The sequence below is a fragment of the Arvicola amphibius genome, chromosome 7 (assembly GCF_903992535.2).
Source record: "Arvicola amphibius chromosome 7, mArvAmp1.2, whole genome shotgun sequence".
In the NCBI taxonomy this organism is placed as follows: domain Eukaryota; kingdom Metazoa; phylum Chordata; class Mammalia; order Rodentia; family Cricetidae; genus Arvicola; species Arvicola amphibius.
The window spans coordinates 98,378,034-98,397,687 of record NC_052053.1 but is presented as its reverse complement, the minus strand read 5'-3'; the positions used below and the strand labels follow the sequence as shown (position 1 = coordinate 98,397,687).

At 41.3% G+C, this 19,654-nt stretch overlaps 1 protein-coding gene across 1 annotated transcript in view; it reads left to right on the top strand.

The window, feature by feature from the left end:
* Exd2 (exonuclease 3'-5' domain containing 2) overlaps positions 1-19,654 on the top strand; it is a 31,050-nt gene that overhangs the window by 715 nt on the left and 10,681 nt on the right. The window contains exons 2-4 of the mRNA XM_038336695.2: positions 6,556-6,947; positions 11,573-11,829; positions 15,612-15,738. Of these exons, the coding sequence (XP_038192623.1) occupies positions 6,582-6,947; positions 11,573-11,829; positions 15,612-15,738 (750 nt within the window). The 5' untranslated portion in view covers positions 6,556-6,581. The remainder of the gene's footprint in view (positions 1-6,555; positions 6,948-11,572; positions 11,830-15,611; positions 15,739-19,654) is intronic.

The following is a 19,654-nucleotide window of genomic DNA, read 5'->3' as shown; positions in this document are numbered from 1 at the left end:
CTTGGAAACACAAAAACTGTTCTTGTTTTTATTAACTTTTTGGAGTGGGCGGTGGGTGGTGGTGACAGGGTCTCGCTGTGTAGCCCTGGCTAGCCTGGAACTCATATCTGTTGGCCTCTGCCTTCCATGTGCTAGGATTAAAAGCTTGTTCTACCACGCCTGTCAAGATTTATTTTTGTTTATATGTATCCGTGTGAGTGCATTCTGTCTTAAGCGTTGATCTTCTGGAGCTGAAGTTTCAGACGGTTTGAGCTGCCTGAAGGGAGTGCTAGGAGCCAAATTTAGGTTCTCTGGAGAAGCAACTAGTGCTATTTTCTTATTTAATTAAAAATAGATTTTCTTTTCCTCACATAATATATCCTGATTATGGTTTCAACTCCCTCTACCCCTCCCAATTTCTCCCCACCTCCATTACCATCCCGATCCACTCCTTTGCTGTCGCTCATTGAAAAACAAACAGGCTTCTAAGGGATAATAATAAAATATAACAAGATAAAATAAGATAAAAACGAAACCATCAAAACGAAGTTGGACAAGACAAACAGAAGAAAAAGACCAAGAGAAGACACAAGAGTCAGCGACCTACTTATTTGCATACTCAGGAAACCCATAAAAACACTGGGTGTGTGTGCGTGTGCGTGCGTGTGTGTGTGTGTGTGTGTATTGTATGCACATGCCTACAAAACCAGAAGAGGGTATTGGATCCTCTGGAGTTGGATTTATGGGGGTAAACCACCTGATATGGATGCTGGAAGTCATCATCATCTCAGATCATCTGAAAGAACAAGTGCACTTAACCACAGAGCATCTCTCTATCCCTAAGACGGCAGTAGCAGAGCACACAAACTGGATGCCTTAAAATAATGGAAATCAGTTCTGCAGTTCAGGAGATGAGAGGTCCATAATTAAGGATGAAGGAGGATTATACTGTCTCCACGGTGGGGAGCTGGGGATGAGAATCCCTCGTTGCTTTTTAGCTACTAGTGCTGAAGATCCTTGACTTTGATTTGCGTGACTTAGTGTCCACCTCCATCTTCTGGCCTCTTTCCCATGTGTCTCTCACATTTGCGTCTCCCTCTGTCTTTTTTTTCCTTTTTCCTGTAGGATACCAGTCACACTGGATTAAGGCCCACTGTACATCAGTATGACCTCATTTTATCTTTTTGAGACAGGGTTTCTTCAGCTTTGGCTGTCCTGGAGCTCACAGAAATCTATCTGCTTTTGCCTCCCAAGTGCTGGGATTAAAGGCATGCACCACACCTGCTGTGACTTCATCTTGATAATGTTGGAAGGCCCCATTTCCTAACAAGGGTATAGGCATAGGTTCTGAGGGTAGAACTTCAACATACTTTTTTGGTAGACACAGCTCAACTCAACCTGTAGTAAGATGTTTTATGTGTCTGTCAGTTAAGAGGCTTTTGACTTATTTCCACTTTGGGCTTGTTACAGACAGTGCTGGTCTGCACTTTCTATGGATGTGTTCACTTCCCTTCTGTGTGGTTGTAGTGGAAATGTGAGGCCTGTGGTGTCTTTATGCTTAACTGTCGAGGACCTGCCAGGCTGTTTTCCAAAGCAGCCGCACCATTTGGCATTCCCACTGACAGTGTGAGAGTTTCTCATTTCTCCACAATATTGCCAGTTTTTATTATCTGCCTTTTTGAGAGCCATTAGGCCATTGTGGTTTTGATTTGCATTTTTCCTGATGGCTAATGATATTGAGGAGCTTTTCATGTGCTATTTGGCCATTGCTCAATTGTCTTTCATATCTCTATTCATAGTCTTAATCATGTTTTTAATTAGTTAATTTGTCTTTTTATTATTGAGTTGTAAGAGTTTATATTCTAAATGCATGCCTTTAGCAGATATGTGGCTTGCATATATTTTCTCCAGTTCTTAGGGTCTTTTGGGGATGTCTTGGTAGCCAATTTATTTTCAAAAAAGGTTTTAAAAAGTTAGGTTTACATTGAATTCATGTTTTTAGAAAACAGCTACTGTTGTTTGGATGTGGCCTCTTCCAAAGGTTCATGTGGTGAAGGAGTAGACCCCAGTGTAGCACTATTGGGGTGTGCCTTGTGGAAGATGGGGTTTTAAAGGAGTCCTTAGGTCATTTGGGATATGGAAAAGTAATCTGGGGACCCCGGCTCTATTATGTAGTTGGTATTTTTACTTTTTGCTCTTAACACTTTTGGGGAGACCATACCCAGATCCCAAATAAATACACAGAGGCTTATTCTTTCTTATGAATGCCCAGCCTTAGCTTGGTTTATTTCTAGCTAGATTTTCTTAACTTAAATTATCCCATCTAGCCAGGCGTTGGTGGTGCATGCCTTTAATTTTCGCACTCAGGAGGCAGAGGTAGGCGGATCTCTTAGGCAGATCTCTGTGAACTGAAGGCCAGCCTGGTCTACAAGAGCTAGTTCCAGGACAGCTAGGGCTGTTACACAAAGAAACCCTGTCTCAAAATAAAAACCAAACCAAACAAACAAACAACAAAACAAAACAAAAATCCCATCTATCTTTTGCATCTGGGCTTTTATCTTTCTTTATTCTATATACCTTTCTTTACTTCTTACTGTGTGGCTTGCTGTGTAGCTGGGTGGCTGGCCCCTGATGTCTTCCTCTCCATTTTCTCACTTCTCACCGATCCTCTCTTCCTAGATTTCTCCTTTTATTTATTCTCTCTGCTTGCCAGCCCTGCCTATCCTTTCTCGTGCCTAGATATTGGCCGTTCAGCTCTTTATTAGACCAGCCAGGTATTTTAGGCAGGCTAAGTAACACAGCTTCACAGAGTTAAACAAATGCAGCATAAAAGAAGACAACACATCTTTGCATCATTAAACAAATGTTTCACAACATAAACAAATGTAACACATCTTAAAATAATATTCCACAACACCCTTAGCAACTATGTGTGTGTGTGTGTGTGTGTATGTATTGAGACAGGATCTCTCTCTATAAATCAAGCTGGTCTGGAATTTGGTAGGTAACTCAGGGTAGCTTCAAACTTGCTGTTCTGTCTTAGTCTTAATAGTTCTGGGATAACAGGTGTGTGCTGTCATGCCCAGCTCCTATTTTTACTGTCCTTCGTTCGAGTTTTGTTTTGATTCCAGCCACTGGTCTTCCCCAGAAGTTCTACATGTTTTCTGTGTTAGAAGCACATGGACTCTGTATATCGCTTCCATGGCGATGCTACATTAACAGAGTTCCCCAGTTCTGAACTAGTCTTAATTTAGGTCCTTGGCTCTGGATTTTCTTTTTAATGAGAATGTTATGAACTTGGGCCCTGCAAGTTTGTCTTAAGTACAAACTTGAGTATCTGTCCTCTCCTTAGGGACTTCTCTCCCCCCACTCTTTCTTTTTTTGTTTTCCAAGACGGTTTCACTGTAGCTTTGGAGCCTGTCCTGGAACTAGCTCTTGTAGACCAGGCTGACCTCGAACTCACAGAGATCCACCTGCCTCTGCCTCCCAAGTGCTGAGATTAAAGGCGTGCGCCACCACCACCTGGCTTTTTAATAACCTCAGCCTGGCATGGGCCAGAGTGTGAACACTTTTAGGTCTGGTCATAGTCAGGGGCACCCCACCTCGTGTCCCATTGTGTCCATGGCTGATGACTTTGACTGTCCTTCCTCAGTAGGTAAGACAGCCTGGTTCTGGGCCTGGTATGCCTTCTGGTCACTGACTGAATTTTACTCCCTTTCTAGTGAGTTTTGTGTGTTTCTGATGCCTGGTGATGGGCTTTGTGTGTTTCTACTAATACCTGGTGATCCATCCCTTCTTGCTGTCTGTGAATTAAATTTTCTTAAATGTTTACAGTTAAACACTGGGCAACCATCTACTGAGTACCCATCTTAAAAGTTTTTATTATTATTATTATTATTATTATTACTTTTTTCTGCCAGTAGTGGGGATTGAACCTAGGACCTTGCAGATTTGAGGCAAGTGTTATACTACTGATCTGTAGCCCAGTTCTTTTGTATTTTAAATGTCTGTTTGCTTACTTACTTTTTTAATCAAATATTTTTTAGATTTATTTGTATAAATCCGAGCTGTGTGATGTTTCCTTGTTCTTATTTTCTATCCCCTGTAGCCATTGCTTTATCAGGGATGGGGCAACACTTTAACAGTACAGCTTGAGAGGAAATCATTTTAATAATAGTCCACGGGTAAAAACGCGCACTAGTGTAACATGAGGTCCTGCTTGTTGGGGTTTCTGTCCTGCCCAGTTCCCACAGTCGGTAAGCCCCCAAAGAAAATCACACAGAGATCTCCATAAGATTATAAACTGATTGGCCCATTAGCTCAGGCTTCTTATTAGCTCTTGCAGCTTATATTAACCCATTATTCTTATCTATGTTAGCCACATGTCTCAGTACCTTTTTCAGATGGGTAAGTCACATCCTGCTTCTTCGGTGATCTGGGCAGGACTGAGGAGGAATGGCCTTCCTCCTTCCCAGCATTCTCCTGTTCTCATTTCCCCACCTTTACTTCCTTGTCTGGTTGTCCCACCTATACTTCCTGCCTGGCCAATCAGGGTTTATTTAAAACATGATTGACAGAATACAGACAATTATCCCGCACCACACTAGATTGGGTATTTCCATGAGATAATCACACTACATTACAGGCAGTGAGGACCTCCCCACACCCATGCACACCATGCCAGATACCAGAGAGATGACAAGCAGCAAACATGTAAAGGCACAGCAGTAGCAAGAGACCTTCTGGAGCTGAAACCTTTGGGGCCTTGTCTATCTGAGATTCACCCATCAGTGCAGTGCATTCTGGTGGACAGATCTCCTTAAGTCACTTGCCTCCTGCTGCTCCTCTGACATCCCACAGGCATGCCTGGTGAAAGCCTGTGATAAAGCAGCGGAGAGGACTGTTTTGTGTCTTGCCTTGTTTGTTTGTATTAAGTTTCCTGCTGTGTGGACATGTCAGTTTGAAAGCTTTTTATGGATATCTTGAGTATCTAAGGGCCATCTGATTCTTTTTCTTTTATAATCCCCTTTTCTTTTGTACTTTACCCTCTAGTAACTAAATCAATTCCTTATGGAGAACTACTGAGGCTTCTGGAGCAAACAGAAACAGAAATGGGTTTACTTGAGCCCTGGCTCCTCCACTCCATCCGCTACCCACACTTCTCAAAGGATAAAACAGTTTTCCTGCCAACCAACTTAGGTTGAGCCTTTAAAAATTATGTAAAACTTATTTAATTATTTTTTGTATATATACATGTGGGTTTGTACACATATGTACAGGTGCAGGTACCTAGAATCAGATCCTCCTGGAGATGGAGTTACAGGAATCTGAGAGCCTCCTAGCATGGGTACTGGGAACTGAACTCAAGTCTTCTGCAGGAAGAGCAGTAGGCACTCTTAACCATTGAGCCATTTCTCCAGCCTCATTTTTTTCTATATGATGCTTCATTCTTAGAGCAAGTATTCTACCTTTTGTTGGTTTGGTTTTTGAGACACTGTTTCTCTGAGTAGCCTTGGCTATTCTGGAACTCACTTTGTAGACTAGGCTGGCCTTGAATTCAGAGATCTGCCTGCCTCTGCCTCCCAAGTGCTGGGATTAAAGGTGTGTGCCCTGCCACTGCCTAGCTGGTGTTCTACCATTTTTAAAATGATCTAATTTCAGTTTTTATGTTCATGTGTGTGTGAGTGCCTATGAAGACCAGAAGAAGGTGTCCGATTCCTGAGAGCTATTACAGGTGGTTATGAGTCACCAGTATGGGTGCTGGGAATTAAACTCTGGTCTCCTACCAGAGTAATACTCTTAACCACTGAGCTATTTCTCCAGTCTTGTGCTCTCCCAATTTTTAGAGACAGTGCCTAATCCTTTTTTCTCTGCCTCCCAAATGCTTGGATTATAGGTGTATGCCACCATAGGTTTTTTCCTTCTTCAGTACTGGAGACTAAACCTAGGATTTTGAATATGTTGGGCAAACCATCTACCACTGAGCTATAACCCAGTCCATAGTTTTTTAAATTAAATTTATTCAATGCATGCGTGTGTGTGTGTGTGTGTCAGAGACAGAGAGGGGAGACTTTTGGAAGTCAGTTCCCCTTTCACTATGTAGGTCTGAGGAATTGAACTTAGGTCATTAGTTTTGCCAACAAGTGCCTTTATCCAGTGAGCAGTCTTGCCAGCCTTTACTCTTGATTCCATTTTGTATTATTAAGAGAGTCTTAAGCAATTGGCAGAGTGCAGGTGAATTTGTGGAAGCAAGGGTGGAAATAGAAATGGGATAAACAAGTATAAAGATGAACCAGCTCTGATGGTACACACCCATAATTTCAGCGCTTAGAGGAGGATCTGGATTTCAAGATCACCCCTAGTTATATAAGTTTAAGTAAGTCTGGGCTACATGAGACCCTATCTCAAAAAATAAAACTATAAAAATGGAAAAATCACAATACTAACTGGTCTGTATCAAAATTTATATCAGTTTTTTCAGTTTGTGGGTACAGAGATTTAAACTTTAGGAGAAAACTTGTTTGTACTTAAGTTTGTATTTTATATGTAAGCATATTTTTGACATTTGTTTTGCAGGTTGTGGGATTAGTGAAAGGTTGAAGATGTCTAGACAGAATTTAATGGCTTTGACAGTGACCGCCCTTCTGGGTGTGGCCATGGGAGGATTTGTGCTGTGGAAAGGCATCCAGCGCAGATGGAGAAAGACAAGCAGAGTGGAGCAGCAGCAGCAGCAACCACAGCAACAACAGCAGCAGCAACAGCAAGCGCCTGGTAGGAGGGAGTGGCCCCCTCCAGAAGCTGCCCAGCTACCCTTTGGTGCCCTGAGAGTGCCCAGAACTTCATGGGAAGAGAGGATACTCCAGGCAGAGGTGGTGACAGTATCTCAGGAGGCAGAGTGGAATCAAATCCAGCCCTTCCTTCGAAGAGAGTTGGCAGATTTTCCGGTACTTGGAATCGACTGTGAGTGGGTAAGTTAAAAGGCAGTGACTGAAAAAGAATCTCATTAGCTTTCCCAGTCAGGACATGAGTGGTCAGAATAGAATAAGCTGAGAGGAGAAGCACTTTGTTCTTGACTTCTTGTAAGTATACTTAGCAGATGATGCTGATGCTCTCAAGATAGGGTGATCTTAAAATTGTTATTCTGGAGTCAGGTGGGCCTGCATGAGTTTCACTTTTACTGATTATTCTCCAAACTGGACAAGATAATTAGCATTTCCAAATCTGTTTGTTTTTTTGTAATAGGAATGTATGGGCACCTACTTCCAGTGACTTCTAAGTAATCAAGTAGATAATCCCTATAAAGGCTTCAGTGCAGTTTAATATACAAGTGCTCATCCAGTACCAGCTGCTAGGTAGGTGTGCTTGTGCACACCTGTAACCTCAGCACCCTGGGAGACCAAGGGAAGGGGGCCACAGCAAGTTCGAGGCTATCCTGGGCTGTATTGTGAATTTGAGGTCATCCTGGGTTATAAATTAAGACCCTGTCTTCAAACATACAAACAAACAAACAAACAAACAAAACCTGCCATCTCAACTACCTACCTATTTTAGTTTTTGTTTTCAGTTTGTTTTTTGAGGCAGGTTCTAGGCTGACTTTGAACTTGATATATGTAACTGAGAATAACCTTGAGCTTTTGCTTCTCCTACCGTTACCTCCTAAGAACTAGAATCAAAGATGTACACTACCCCACTGGCTTGTTAATACTTTTAAGAAAAGATTATTTATGTGTGTGTGTGTGCTACTATGTCCTCTGTGTGCCGTGCTGGGTTGGACCAGGACTTTACATACTAGATGATTGTTCTGCCAACTGAGCTCTAGCCCTAGCTCCTCAGACATTTCTTTGAGATTGTTTTTCTTGAGTTTGTGTTTTTGTTGTTTGCATATGCATATGTGTATGTGTGTGAATGCATATGTGCCATGGAATACATGTGAAGGTTAGAGTAAAACTTTGGGGATATGGAAGGCTTGGCCCTGGCCTAAAAGACTTAGAATCTTGGCAGGAAGAGAGGGCATACAAACCAAGCTCATATACATAGAAAATGACATGGAAAATATCAAAGGTATTTATCAAACACAATGTTACAAGTACTGGGAGGAGGAATATTTCATACTTGAGGCCAAGATTATAAAGAGAAAATAGTCAATATAACAAAAGAATTGCACTAAGAATTTCCAGGTGATTCTCCCATCTCTGCCTCTCACCTCTCTATGGGAGTGCTGGGATTGCAGATGTGTAGCGCTGCATTAGCTTTTTACATGGGTTCCAGAGATTAAACTCAGGTTGTTAAGATTGCATGTGTAATTGGACTTTCTCGTTGAATTTCTTTGGACTGCCAGCCCCCAAATAATGACATGTGTAGTAGGAGCTCGGGGCCCCTTTGTTCCGTCTTGCCTGGCTAGCCTAACCCCCGAAATAATCACACAGAAATTGTATTAATTAAATTACTGCCTGGCCCATTATCTCTGGCCTTTTATTGGCTAACTCTCACATCTTGATTTAACCCATTTCTAATAATCTGTGTAGTACCATGAGGTCGTGGCTTACTTGGAAAGATTTTAACCAGCCTCAGTCTTGGGCAGGAGCTTCATGGCATCTGCCACACTGCCCTTCTTCCCAGCATCCAGTTCAGGCTACTCCACCTATATAAGTTCTGCCCTATCAAAAGGCCAAGGCAGTTTCTTTATTCAACCAATGAAAGCAACACAAATACAGGAGGACCTCCTACACCAGACATGGAGACTTATTATGAAAGCTTGGCCTTTACCTTAGACTTGTTCCCAATTAGCTCTTATAATTTAAATTAACCTGTTTCTATTAATGTATGCTCTGCTACCTGGTTCTTTATCTCTCCTCAATTCTATATGTCCAACTCCCTCTGTGTCTTGCTGGCATCTCTTGTGTACCTAGATTCTAATCCTGAGTTCTTCTGTCTACCCAGAAATCCCGCCTGTTCTCTCCTGCCTGGCTATTGGCCATTCAGATCTTTTATTAAACCAGTCAGAAGGTGCCTTGCCTTCATTGTGTACAAAAAGATTATCTCACATTTCCCTCTTTTTTTCTTAATAAAAAAGAAGGGTATTAACCCTAACGCAGTAAAGCTATATACAGTAGAACAATTATCAGGTAAGAATTACATTCACAATGTCCAGTCCATTTGTATTTGGCAAATTTGAAGAAACTATTGTCTATCCTATCTTGGTGAGTCCAAAGTTTTATACCTAAACCACTTTCTATCATAGCTTGTATCACCAACCTAAAAAAAATCATTTTAGACCTTAAAACATTTTCTTAGATAAACAACTTAATCTATTATATCTCGCAACCTTATATATTTTATACCTCTTTTGTAAGTTTCTTTTCTGAATTTGGTAACAAAAAAAGTATAACTATCTAGTCTTTGATTACATCAGAGACCTGAGAAAGATAAAATATTACCTGAGCAAACAGGAAATGCAGAGCAGACAACTTCCAAAACTATAGAAATGACAGGGAAAGCTGGCTATCTGGATTGTCACCCAAGGTTTTTCTGCAACACTGGGACATCCATCTTTGACTTATAGGCCTAGAATATCTGACAGACTTTTTGTGAAGCAGGAATTTTGAAGAACTGTCCTATCTTGTCTTGGCAAAATTTGGTCTTTTGTGTCCTGCTTGTCCAATTTGCAGAGCATATTGTCAGCAGTCAAGGAAAGCAAGGACAGTTCCCCAATGGCTGGCTTCATATGGAGGTTCTTTGATGCCCATCATCTTCTCTAAAGTAGATTGGTGCTGCCAGGAGCAGACATATCTCACTGTCATAAAATGCCTTATGCTATTAAAACATCTTAAATGCCTTATTCAGTAGATCTCTAAAGTGTTTGAAGACCGCCTTCCTATCTAAAATATATCTCTATTTGACCTTGAAAACATACCTAACATGACTACAAGTATGGTTGTTATAGATAACTACTAACCTGTATTTATTAATTATTCTAAATAGTTTATAGTAATAGCTTTCAAAGACTAGAACTTTACATTACAATTTTAAATTAACTATATAGGTTCACAATATTTTATAGCATGTTATAACAAAAATAACTTTAAATTTGTATCAATATACATAAATGCCTTAAACAAGCATAGAGACATAAGGTATAACAAAAACAACCTTAAATTTGTATCAATATAAGAAAATCCATACCAATGCAAAATATTTGAGATTAATAGTTGGTTTTTAGTTTAAAAGTAGATTCAATAATCTACCCTTTTATTCTGTCATTCCTATATCCCCCTATTTTCTTTTTGAAAAGAGATCCCTGAATCTAACCTCCTCTCCTTAGTTTTTTCCATGAATATGACCAGTAAAAACTTGCAACCAACCCCCCTAAATGATGACAAGCATATATAACCCACTGAATGACCAAAATCCATCCACCCCAAGTCTTGGGAATGTGGGCATCATGTTCCTTTTGTTGTTGTTGTTTGTTGCTCGGTCCTAAAGGCTCACTCAGGGAGAGGGTGAGAAGACATGGTGTCAAAAGCATAGACACTGGGAGTCAGGTAAAAGGCAAACAGCAGACTCCTTTATTCAGCAGTGGGGAGAGCCTTTTATACCTTTCTCTCAGCATCCAGGCTGCATTCTGATCCATCGACATCGTGTGGTCACCCTTCATTGGCTAGGCACGATCAGAACCTCTGACAGCACCTGTTGCTAGGCTGAAAGTTTCTTTTCCTAAAAAGCGAGAAGGAATTTATTGGGTGTTTTGTCTGTTTTGTAGATTGCTTTTGGAATCCTTTCTAAACCCTTGAAAACAGGAACAAGTGTTGTCTGTATGTATTTTTAGAGACAACATTTTCTCAGACTTACCTTTGGGGGGGTCATACCCCTAAAAGATTAAACATTGTTCTAAGTATATAGATAATATGCATAGTTATTTTCTTCTCTTAAGATATAGCAGTCCTTCCTTATGTTCAGTATGTGTGCTTTGTTTCTTTCTTTGATAAAACTCTGTTTGTGACTTTGTCCCACCAGGATCTTTATGCTGGCAGAGCTGTGCTCCACATTATTTTATGTTTTTGAAAAAGGTTCTCAATATATAGCTTTGGGTGGTTTAGCTCAATATGCAGATCAGGCTGGCCTCAAACCCCATATCCCATGCTGGGATTAAAAGCAAGCACCCCTTGCCTGGCCTCTACTTCCTTTTGAAACTTGTCTTTTAAGACAGTGCTGATAAGGCAAACAAGGGCATGTGCAACAGAGCACTCAGGTGTGGTGCCGTTTAGTACTCTGCCCTTAGCCTCTTTTCTTAGCCTTTGGAGCCCAGCATGTTTCCTCTGACTGACAGTGTGGGCCCCAGAGCTCCTGAGTAAGCTGTCACTATTTATGGACTGATCAGATTTCAGGGCCTGGAGTTGGCCCTGTGATGCTTATTCAGACTGCTGAATAAGGCCTCATTTCTGTTAGAACAGGTTCTCCTTGCATTTAACCTCAAATCCATTCTGCCGCTTCCTTTGGGAAGCTAAGGACGTATTTCTTAGTTTGTTTTTTAGTCAGCCTCCTTTGTCGTGCTGCTGTGCAAGGATGTGAACTGTGCTGTTTTGTTCTTTCCCAGGTGAATTTGGAAGGCAAAGCCAGTCCTTTGTCACTCCTACAGATGGCTTCCCCGAGTGGCTTCTGTGCATTGGTTCGTTTGCCCAGGCTGATCTGTGGAGGCAAAACACTACCAAGAACGCTCTTGGACATCCTGGCAGATGGCACCATCCTGAAAGTAGGAGTGGGATGCTCAGAAGATGCCAACAAGCTTCTACAGGATTATGGCCTCATTGTAAGGGGGTGTCTGGACCTCCGCTACCTAGCCATGAAGCAGGGGTATGGTTTGTATGCATGTCAGGATGCCTGTAGTAGTGGGGCAAAAATTGTACATGCTGTAGTTACTGGAGACCGATACTTTGAAAATGCCTATTGAACTCGTGAGGAGACGTACCAATCTCTGAGAAAAGTTCGGTTGGCTAAAATTTCTTTTTTGATAAACCTCTAATCACTTGTGAAGAAGTGGTTATGAACCAGTAGCCCACTGGCTAAATTGGAGCTATAGGGTTTATTTTTTTCCCATGTGAAATCTGTTTTATATCCAGAAGACTAAGCATAAGAGTCTGTATTTGTGGCTTTTCTTCAGAAATGACCTGACCTCAGAGTTCTGAGTTGTAGGGGGCTTTCCCTTTTTGATTTATGTACTCAGTTTAACTTCCCAAGTCTTCACCACTCCTGTGGTAAACCTGACTTGTGGTCAGCACTTGCATTTGCAAACCAGCCTTAGGCCCACATAATGGTCAGTCATGCCTTTGACTTGGAGAGAGAGGCTTCTTTTCTTAGCCTTTTCTTCTGTGGAAACTGTTTCATTCCATCTTTTGGGGGTCACACTTAATTCCTCAGGTACATGCACAGTCCTCATCCATTATTTACTTACTTAAATTTTATTTCTTTATTTATATTTTTATATGTATGAGTATTTTTCCTGCCTATATGTTTGTGTCTATGGAGGCCCGAAGAAGGCATCAGATCGCCTGGAAGTGGAGTTACAGAGGGGTGTGAGCCACTATGCGGGAGCTGGGAACTGAACCTGGGTCCTCTGCAAGAGCATCAAATGCTCTTAACTGTTGAACCATCTCTCCAGAAACCACAGCCCTCATTTATACTCTCTGTGCCCTTGGAGACACTTAAAATGAATGTATGTAAATTGAAAGTGCATTGAATTCTCTGAGACTGAGGCAGGAGAGTATGAGTTTGAGGCCAGCATGGGTTAGATCATGAGCTCCTGTCTCAAAAACACCCCAAAAGAGAATTAGGCCAAAGGTGAATATTATCATGAAATGATAATATACAAGTTGTGGTTAGAAATAAGAATGTGTGTTTGGATGCACGTGCATGTGTGGAGGTTGGAGGTCACTGTAGAGTATTTTCTTCAATTGTTTTTCATCATGTTTTGTTGTTGAGACAAGGTCTCACCATGTAGCCATGACTAGGTAGAACTCAGAGTCCTACATGCCTATCTTTTGCCTCCTGAGTGCTGAGATTAAAGGTGTGTACCACCACTGCCCAGCCTTCACTTTATTTTTTGAGACGGAGTCTCTTCCTCAGTCTGGAGATGACAGATTTGACTAGAGGGACTGGCCAACAAGCCTCTCTCTCTGCCTCCTGGCACCAGGATTACAGCTGCATTCTGCCACACCCACCCTTACATGGAGTCTGGGAGGTCAAAGTCAGGTCCTTATGTTATATGGTAAGCATTTTACTTATTGAGTATTTTCTTCAGAACAAGAATGAAACTTTTTAAAAATATTTATTTATTATGTATACAATATTCTGTCTGTGTGTATGTCTGCAGGCCAGAAGAGGGCACCAGACCCCATTACAGATGGTTGTGAGCCACCATGTGGTTGCCGGGAATTGAACTCAGGACCTTTCTTTGGAAGAGCAGGCAATGCTCTTAACCACTGAGCCATCTCTCCAGCCCAAAAGCTGTTTATTTTACTCAAGTGTGCCTGGCCTTTTTGTGTTTTCAGTCTCGGGCAATGAGATGTAACTGTTGACTGACTGCTTGTTTGGTAAGGGATGGCTTCCTGTTCTTTCTCATCACAGTGGTGAGAGAACTATACTGTTACACTGGCAGGGGCCTTTGCCTGCCAGCCTGCTGCTCTGTGACTTCCACTCTGGACCATTGTCACATGCTGTCTGTTTTCATGTACTGATTTTCCTTGTTACCATTTTGTTATCAGGGATTGAATCCAGGGCCTTGTGCATGCTAGGCAAGTGCTCCTTCACGTTGTTGTTGTTTTTAGTGCTGATGGGGCTTGATCCCAGGGCTCCATGCATGCTAGGAAAGTGCTGTATAAACTAACCTGAAACTATATCTCTTGCCAACTTTTTACTTTTTTTAAAAAAAGGTGTGTCCATTAGGACTTTTTTTTTTTTTTGACAGGTTCTCAACTATGTGCCCTTACTATTGTATAGTATAGAACTTATTGTATAGACCAGCCTGGCCTCAAACTCACAGAGATCCTCTTGTCTCTGCTTTCCATATGTTGGATTAAAAATATGTATTTAAAAAAAAAAGACATGGTCTCATGGTCTGGGAAGATGACTTAGTGGGTAAAAGAGCCACATAAAGTCCGTGAGGTAGTGCATATCTAAATCCCAAGGCCCCTGTATAATGTGAGAGGTGGAGACAGAATCCCAGGAAGCTCCTGCATCAACTAGCCTGGCAGATGCAGTTGTGAACAGCAGAGAGACCCTGTCTCAAGCAAGGTAGAAGATAAGGACAGGTATTCAAGGTTACCTCTGACCTCCAAATGCATGCTATGGCACATGTACACCTGCGTTTACATGAATGTGCACAAACATGTACATACATATACATGCCCAAAGATTTAAACTTTTAAATGAAGTAATAAATAAGGTCTCAGGCAGTCCTGCTGGTCAGGACCTCCATGGAGCTGAAGATGGTCTTGAACCCCTGATCTTTTGCCTCCACTTCTCAAGTCCTAGAATTACAAACATGTCCACTGTCCACCACACTTGCTCTCTTGGTGTTTTCTGTGTATGTGAATTTCATTCTATTTACTTAAAATTGTATTTATTTGTGTGTGGGTTGGGGGGGGGGGAGTCTCCCCCTTCCAAGGTACACATGTGGAGGTTAGAAGACAGCTTACCCGAGTCCATTATTTCCTTATACCTTGTGGATTGGTGATTAAACTCAATTTGTCAGGTTTGGTGGGAGGTGCCTTTACCCCTGCGCCGTCTTACTGCCCCACTGTGTTTTCCTAATTCTACATGTATTTCTTGGTTAGTCTCTGATTTTAGAAGATCAACAATGGAATCCTTTTTGTTAGCCCACACCAATTTTTACAAATGATTTATTTGTTTGTGTTCAAGTGTTTCCCTTGCATGCATATAATACTCCACATGCGTGCAGTTCCTGAGGAAGCCAGAGAAGGTATTAAATTCCCTGGAACTGAAGTTACAGATGGTTGTGAGTTGCTACATAGGTGCTGGGAACCAAATCTGGGTTTTGCAAGACCAGCAAGTGCTCTTAACCTCTGAGCCATTTCTCCAGCCCCCTGTAGCAGTCTTAATCTGAAAGTTTAGAAGAGCAGAAACAATTATTGGTTTTTATACCCTTACCTCCTAGATGACAATAGCTTTGTCATTTTTATTCATATATAAAAAGTAAGGCATGAGTACCACTGAAGGACTCTTAGTCTGTTTACAATTCTTGCCACAAATAGGGCTGCAGTGAGTATCCATCCACTTAAGAATCTTTGTCCTTTGGCTAAACTACCAGAAAAGGAAATGCTAGATCAGAGAATTTTTGTATTTGAGATTTTGATAGTTATTTCTTATTAAACTGTTTTCATAATGATCATAAAGATGTTCAGTTCACAAATTTTATGTGAGCCTAATTGATTTTTATGCTTCATTGATACTAGATGTACTTGTTTTTTTTAAAAAAAAAACATTGTAAATCTGATAGCAAATCACCACTTTCTTTGATTTCTTTTGTTTATTTGTCCTCTGTTTATTGACCATTTAAAAAATTTTTCTATTCATGCCATTTGCTCATTTTGATATATGCTTTTATTTATTTCTTGTAGAAACAATATACTCTGTAATGGGCTTAGCCTGAAATCACTTGCTGAGACTATTTTGAACTTTCCACTTGACAAGTCCCTTCTACTTCGTTGCAGCAACTGGGATGCTGAGAATCTTACTGAAGACCAGGTACTTTTTATTGGAGTAGTTGATTCTAACCTTCAATGTGAGCATTGGGTAGAGAGGCCTTAAAGTAGACTTACTGTCAGATGATCCTCAAGGTAGTAACATTCATGCTGCTTAAATAAAACACTCAAGAGTCCTATTGTATTTTAGTTTTGAGTGTGCTGGGCACTTCAGAAAATACATTTTTTTCCCTAAAAATACAAATGCATAAATTCTAAAGTGCTATACCTCTCACCATAAGAAACAGTAAACAGTTCTCTGCCTTTCTCACCCCATTTCTTCTTTTGCTTTTCCTTCTTAGAGGGAACCACTTTAATTTTTTTTGGTAGTTACCATTATACTTCTAGATTACATGCATGTGTCATTCTTTCTTCTTTTTTTTTTGGTTTTTTCGAGACAGGGTTTCCCTGTAGTTTCTAGAGCCCGTCCTGGAACTAGCTCTTGTAGACCAGGCTGGCCTCAAACTCAGAGATCCTGCCTCCCGAGTGCTGGGATTAAAGGCGTGCGCCACCACCGCCCGGCTTGTGTCATTCTTTCTTATTTGTGCATAGTATGTTTTGACTTTGTTTTAGTTAAGGTTTCATTGTTGTGAAGAGACACAATGACCATGACAACTCTTATAAAGGAAAACATTTAGTCAGGGTGACTCACTTACAGTTTCAGAGGTTCAGTCCATTATTATCATGATGGGGAGCATGGCAGCATGCAGGCAGACACAGTGCTGGAGTAGTAGCTGAGAGTCCTACTTCTTGCATGTAGCAGGAAGTTGACTGAGACATTGGGCAGTACCCCGAACATAGGAAACCTCAAAATCCACCCCTACTGTGACACACTTCCTCCAACAAAGCCATACCTCCTAATAGTGCCTCTCTCTATAAGATTATGGGGGCCAGTTTACATTCAAATTACCACAGACAACTTCTTTTTTCCTCTTCTTTTCCTCTCTCTCTCTCTCTCTCTCTCTCTCTCTCTCTCTCTCTCTCTCTCTCTCTCTCTCTCTCTCTCTCTCTCTCTCTTTTTGAGACAGGGTTTCTCTGTAGCTTTGGAGCCTGTCCTGGAACTAGCTCTTGTAGACCAGATTGGTCTTGAACTCACAGAGACCTGCCTGCTTCTGCCTCCTGAGTGCTGGAATTAAAGGCTTGTGCCACCACCGCCCCGGCTTTTTCTTGAATTTTCAAAACAGGGTTTCTCTGCATAGCTTTGGCTATCCTGGAACTCACTCTGTAGACCAGCCTGGCCTTGAACTCTCAGAGATCCACCTGCCTCTGCCTCCTGAGTGCTGGGATTAAAGACGTACACCACCACTGCCTGACCATGTTTTGACTTCTTATACAGAAGTTATTACTTAGGGCTCTTTCAGTTCCTGGGTTCCAAACAATAATTTATTCCATACCCAGTATCCCCAATATAGATAGATAGTCTTTTCACCAGGGACAATACTTTGTTTTCCCAAGATATAATATTTGTATTTTTGTTTGTTTAGTGTTCTTTACACTATTGAATTAACCCCAGCCTGTTTAGCAGAATTGTGGCTCTCTTGGCTGTCCCAGATTGAGTAACTATAAACACTTGTCCTGTTTTTTGTGGTTCTGTCCCTACATCCATCTGTTGTGCCCTCTGTTGTGGCCCTTTGCTGTCCTCCTACAATCCTCTGCTGCCCTGTTGTGGTCAGGAATGTTGGCTCTTCAGACACACTGCCCACCACAGGCTAAGCTTGTGGCTTCTCTACTTCACTTCTATAGTAGATTTTGCGGTGTTTAAATTCCATGTCTTTTCCTTTTCTTACCCTGCATGTCTGAAAGAGTAAGTGATTTCCCTCTCTTAGCCAGTGGTTTAGCTATTAGCAATTTAGGGCAGAAGCCATTTTCTTCAGACTCCTTGTGTTCTCGCTTCTAACATTCGAATGTTTGACTACTCTTTCTGAAAGCTCTTCTTTGTCATGTCTTGTTTGAAATCCTTGATGACTCACTCATGGTAGGAGTTAGTGGACCCTTTCTGTCTGCATTTTCCTGTCTTCCAGTTCAGGAAAGAATACTCAGATTATTTTCTTTGAATATTTCCTACTTTCCTTTTTTGTTTTTAGAACTTTTTTTTTTTTGATGATGATGATGATTGGATCCCCCAAATTGATCCTCTTGAGACAGAGTCTTGTGCTGTCTTGTCTGTCTCCATCTTGGGGTAGGTGTGCTAGATTCATGCTACTGCATCTGGTTCTGAGGTTGGAGCTCAGGTAGCCAGGCTGGCACAGCTAACACTTTTACCTATAGCCTACCTCTTCAGCCCTGAGTATACACTGTTAAAATAGCTTTTTGTTTCTATTTAATGGATGCAATATCTTTGTATTGGGGCAAATGTATTGGGTTTTTCTTTGGATCACCAGCTCCCAGATAATGACACGGAGACTTCTTATTAATTATGAAAGCTTGGCCTTAGTTTAGTTTTATTCTAAGTAGATTCATTTATATTAATTAACCCATTTACATTAATCTACATTTTGCCATGTGGCTTGTTACCTCTCCTTAGTACCGTATGTCCAGCTTTTTCTGAGTCTGGCTGATGAATCTCTTCCGCCTCTAATTTTTTTCCCCAGAAGTCCCACTTCTCCTGCCTAGCTATTGGCTGTTCAGTTTTTTATTAAACCAATCAGAAGGTGCCTTAGGAAGGTGAGGTAAGACAGAGACATATCTTCACACAAAGGCTATCCTGACATATCTTTACATAGAGTAGTGAGGATTTCTTCCATTTCCTGCATCACCTCCTTTTCCTCAGAATTCTTTCTCATAAATGCTTGTTGGTCCAGATGTGTAGAGCCTTGGTTGTCCATGCATATTAAAGAGTAAGTCATAAGAGTAAGGATGTAGATTCATGCCATGCTCTGGGCCTGGGCTTAGCTTCCAGTACCACCCAAAACCAAACAAAAAGACATAAAAGCTGATTTAAAAAAAGGAAAGCTATGTGTGGTGGTGTGCTCCTTTGATCCTAGCAGAGGCAGGCTGGTTTCTGAGTTCAAGACCAGCCTTGTCTACAGAATGAGCTCTGGGACAGCAAGGGCTGTCTCAAAACAAAACAAAAAATCTGATGAGATAGATCCATCAGCTGATGAGTGAATAAATGTGGTATAGGTGCCAGTAGCATACTATTCAACAGATTAAAGGATGAATGCTATAAACTTGTGATCCGCTTGCTTTGGTCTCCCAAGTGCTGGCATTTCAGACATGTGCCAACTTCCCAGCTTTAACATGGATAAATATTGACAGTATCATGTCACGTTGAAGCTGGGCGTTGTGGCTCATAACTGGAACTGTTGGAAATTTTTCTTTCCTGTCTGCTTCTTGTCTCCAGGTCAAGAAGATTGAGCTACATAGACAATTAGGGATGAACAAAAGATAGGGGATTTATTTAATGAAAGCGAAAGAAACCCTTGGTAGTGATGTAGTGGGGTGTAAAAAGGGAATTGCTGTTCTGAACTGAAAGCAAAGAAGGTAATTTCAGTTGGCTTGTAAATTGGGAGGAAAAGTGGGGACCAGTTAGGGCAAACTTTCTGAGTATGAAGACCTAACTTGCAGTGTTCAGGGAACAAGTCTGGTTTTGGAGGTCTGTCAGGGAATGATCTTGACCCTTGGATTGTTTTGAGTTGTGCACCCATGACATGGTAGCCGAGAAGCTTTCTCATCTGGAGGTTCCTTGTCTATGTCTGACTCATTTAGGGGTTTGTCTGTCTCCTGTCTCTATCAAGATGCTGAGGCAGGAGGCTCACTGCAATTTGAGGCCAAGCTGGTCTACAAAGAGACCTGTCTCAGGAAACAGAGAGGAATGAATGTAAATGAATATGAGACTGAATTATGCTAAGTGAGAAAAGCAAGCCACAGAAATTATAAAGTATGTGTCTCCATTTCCATGAAACATCCAAAATAGGTTG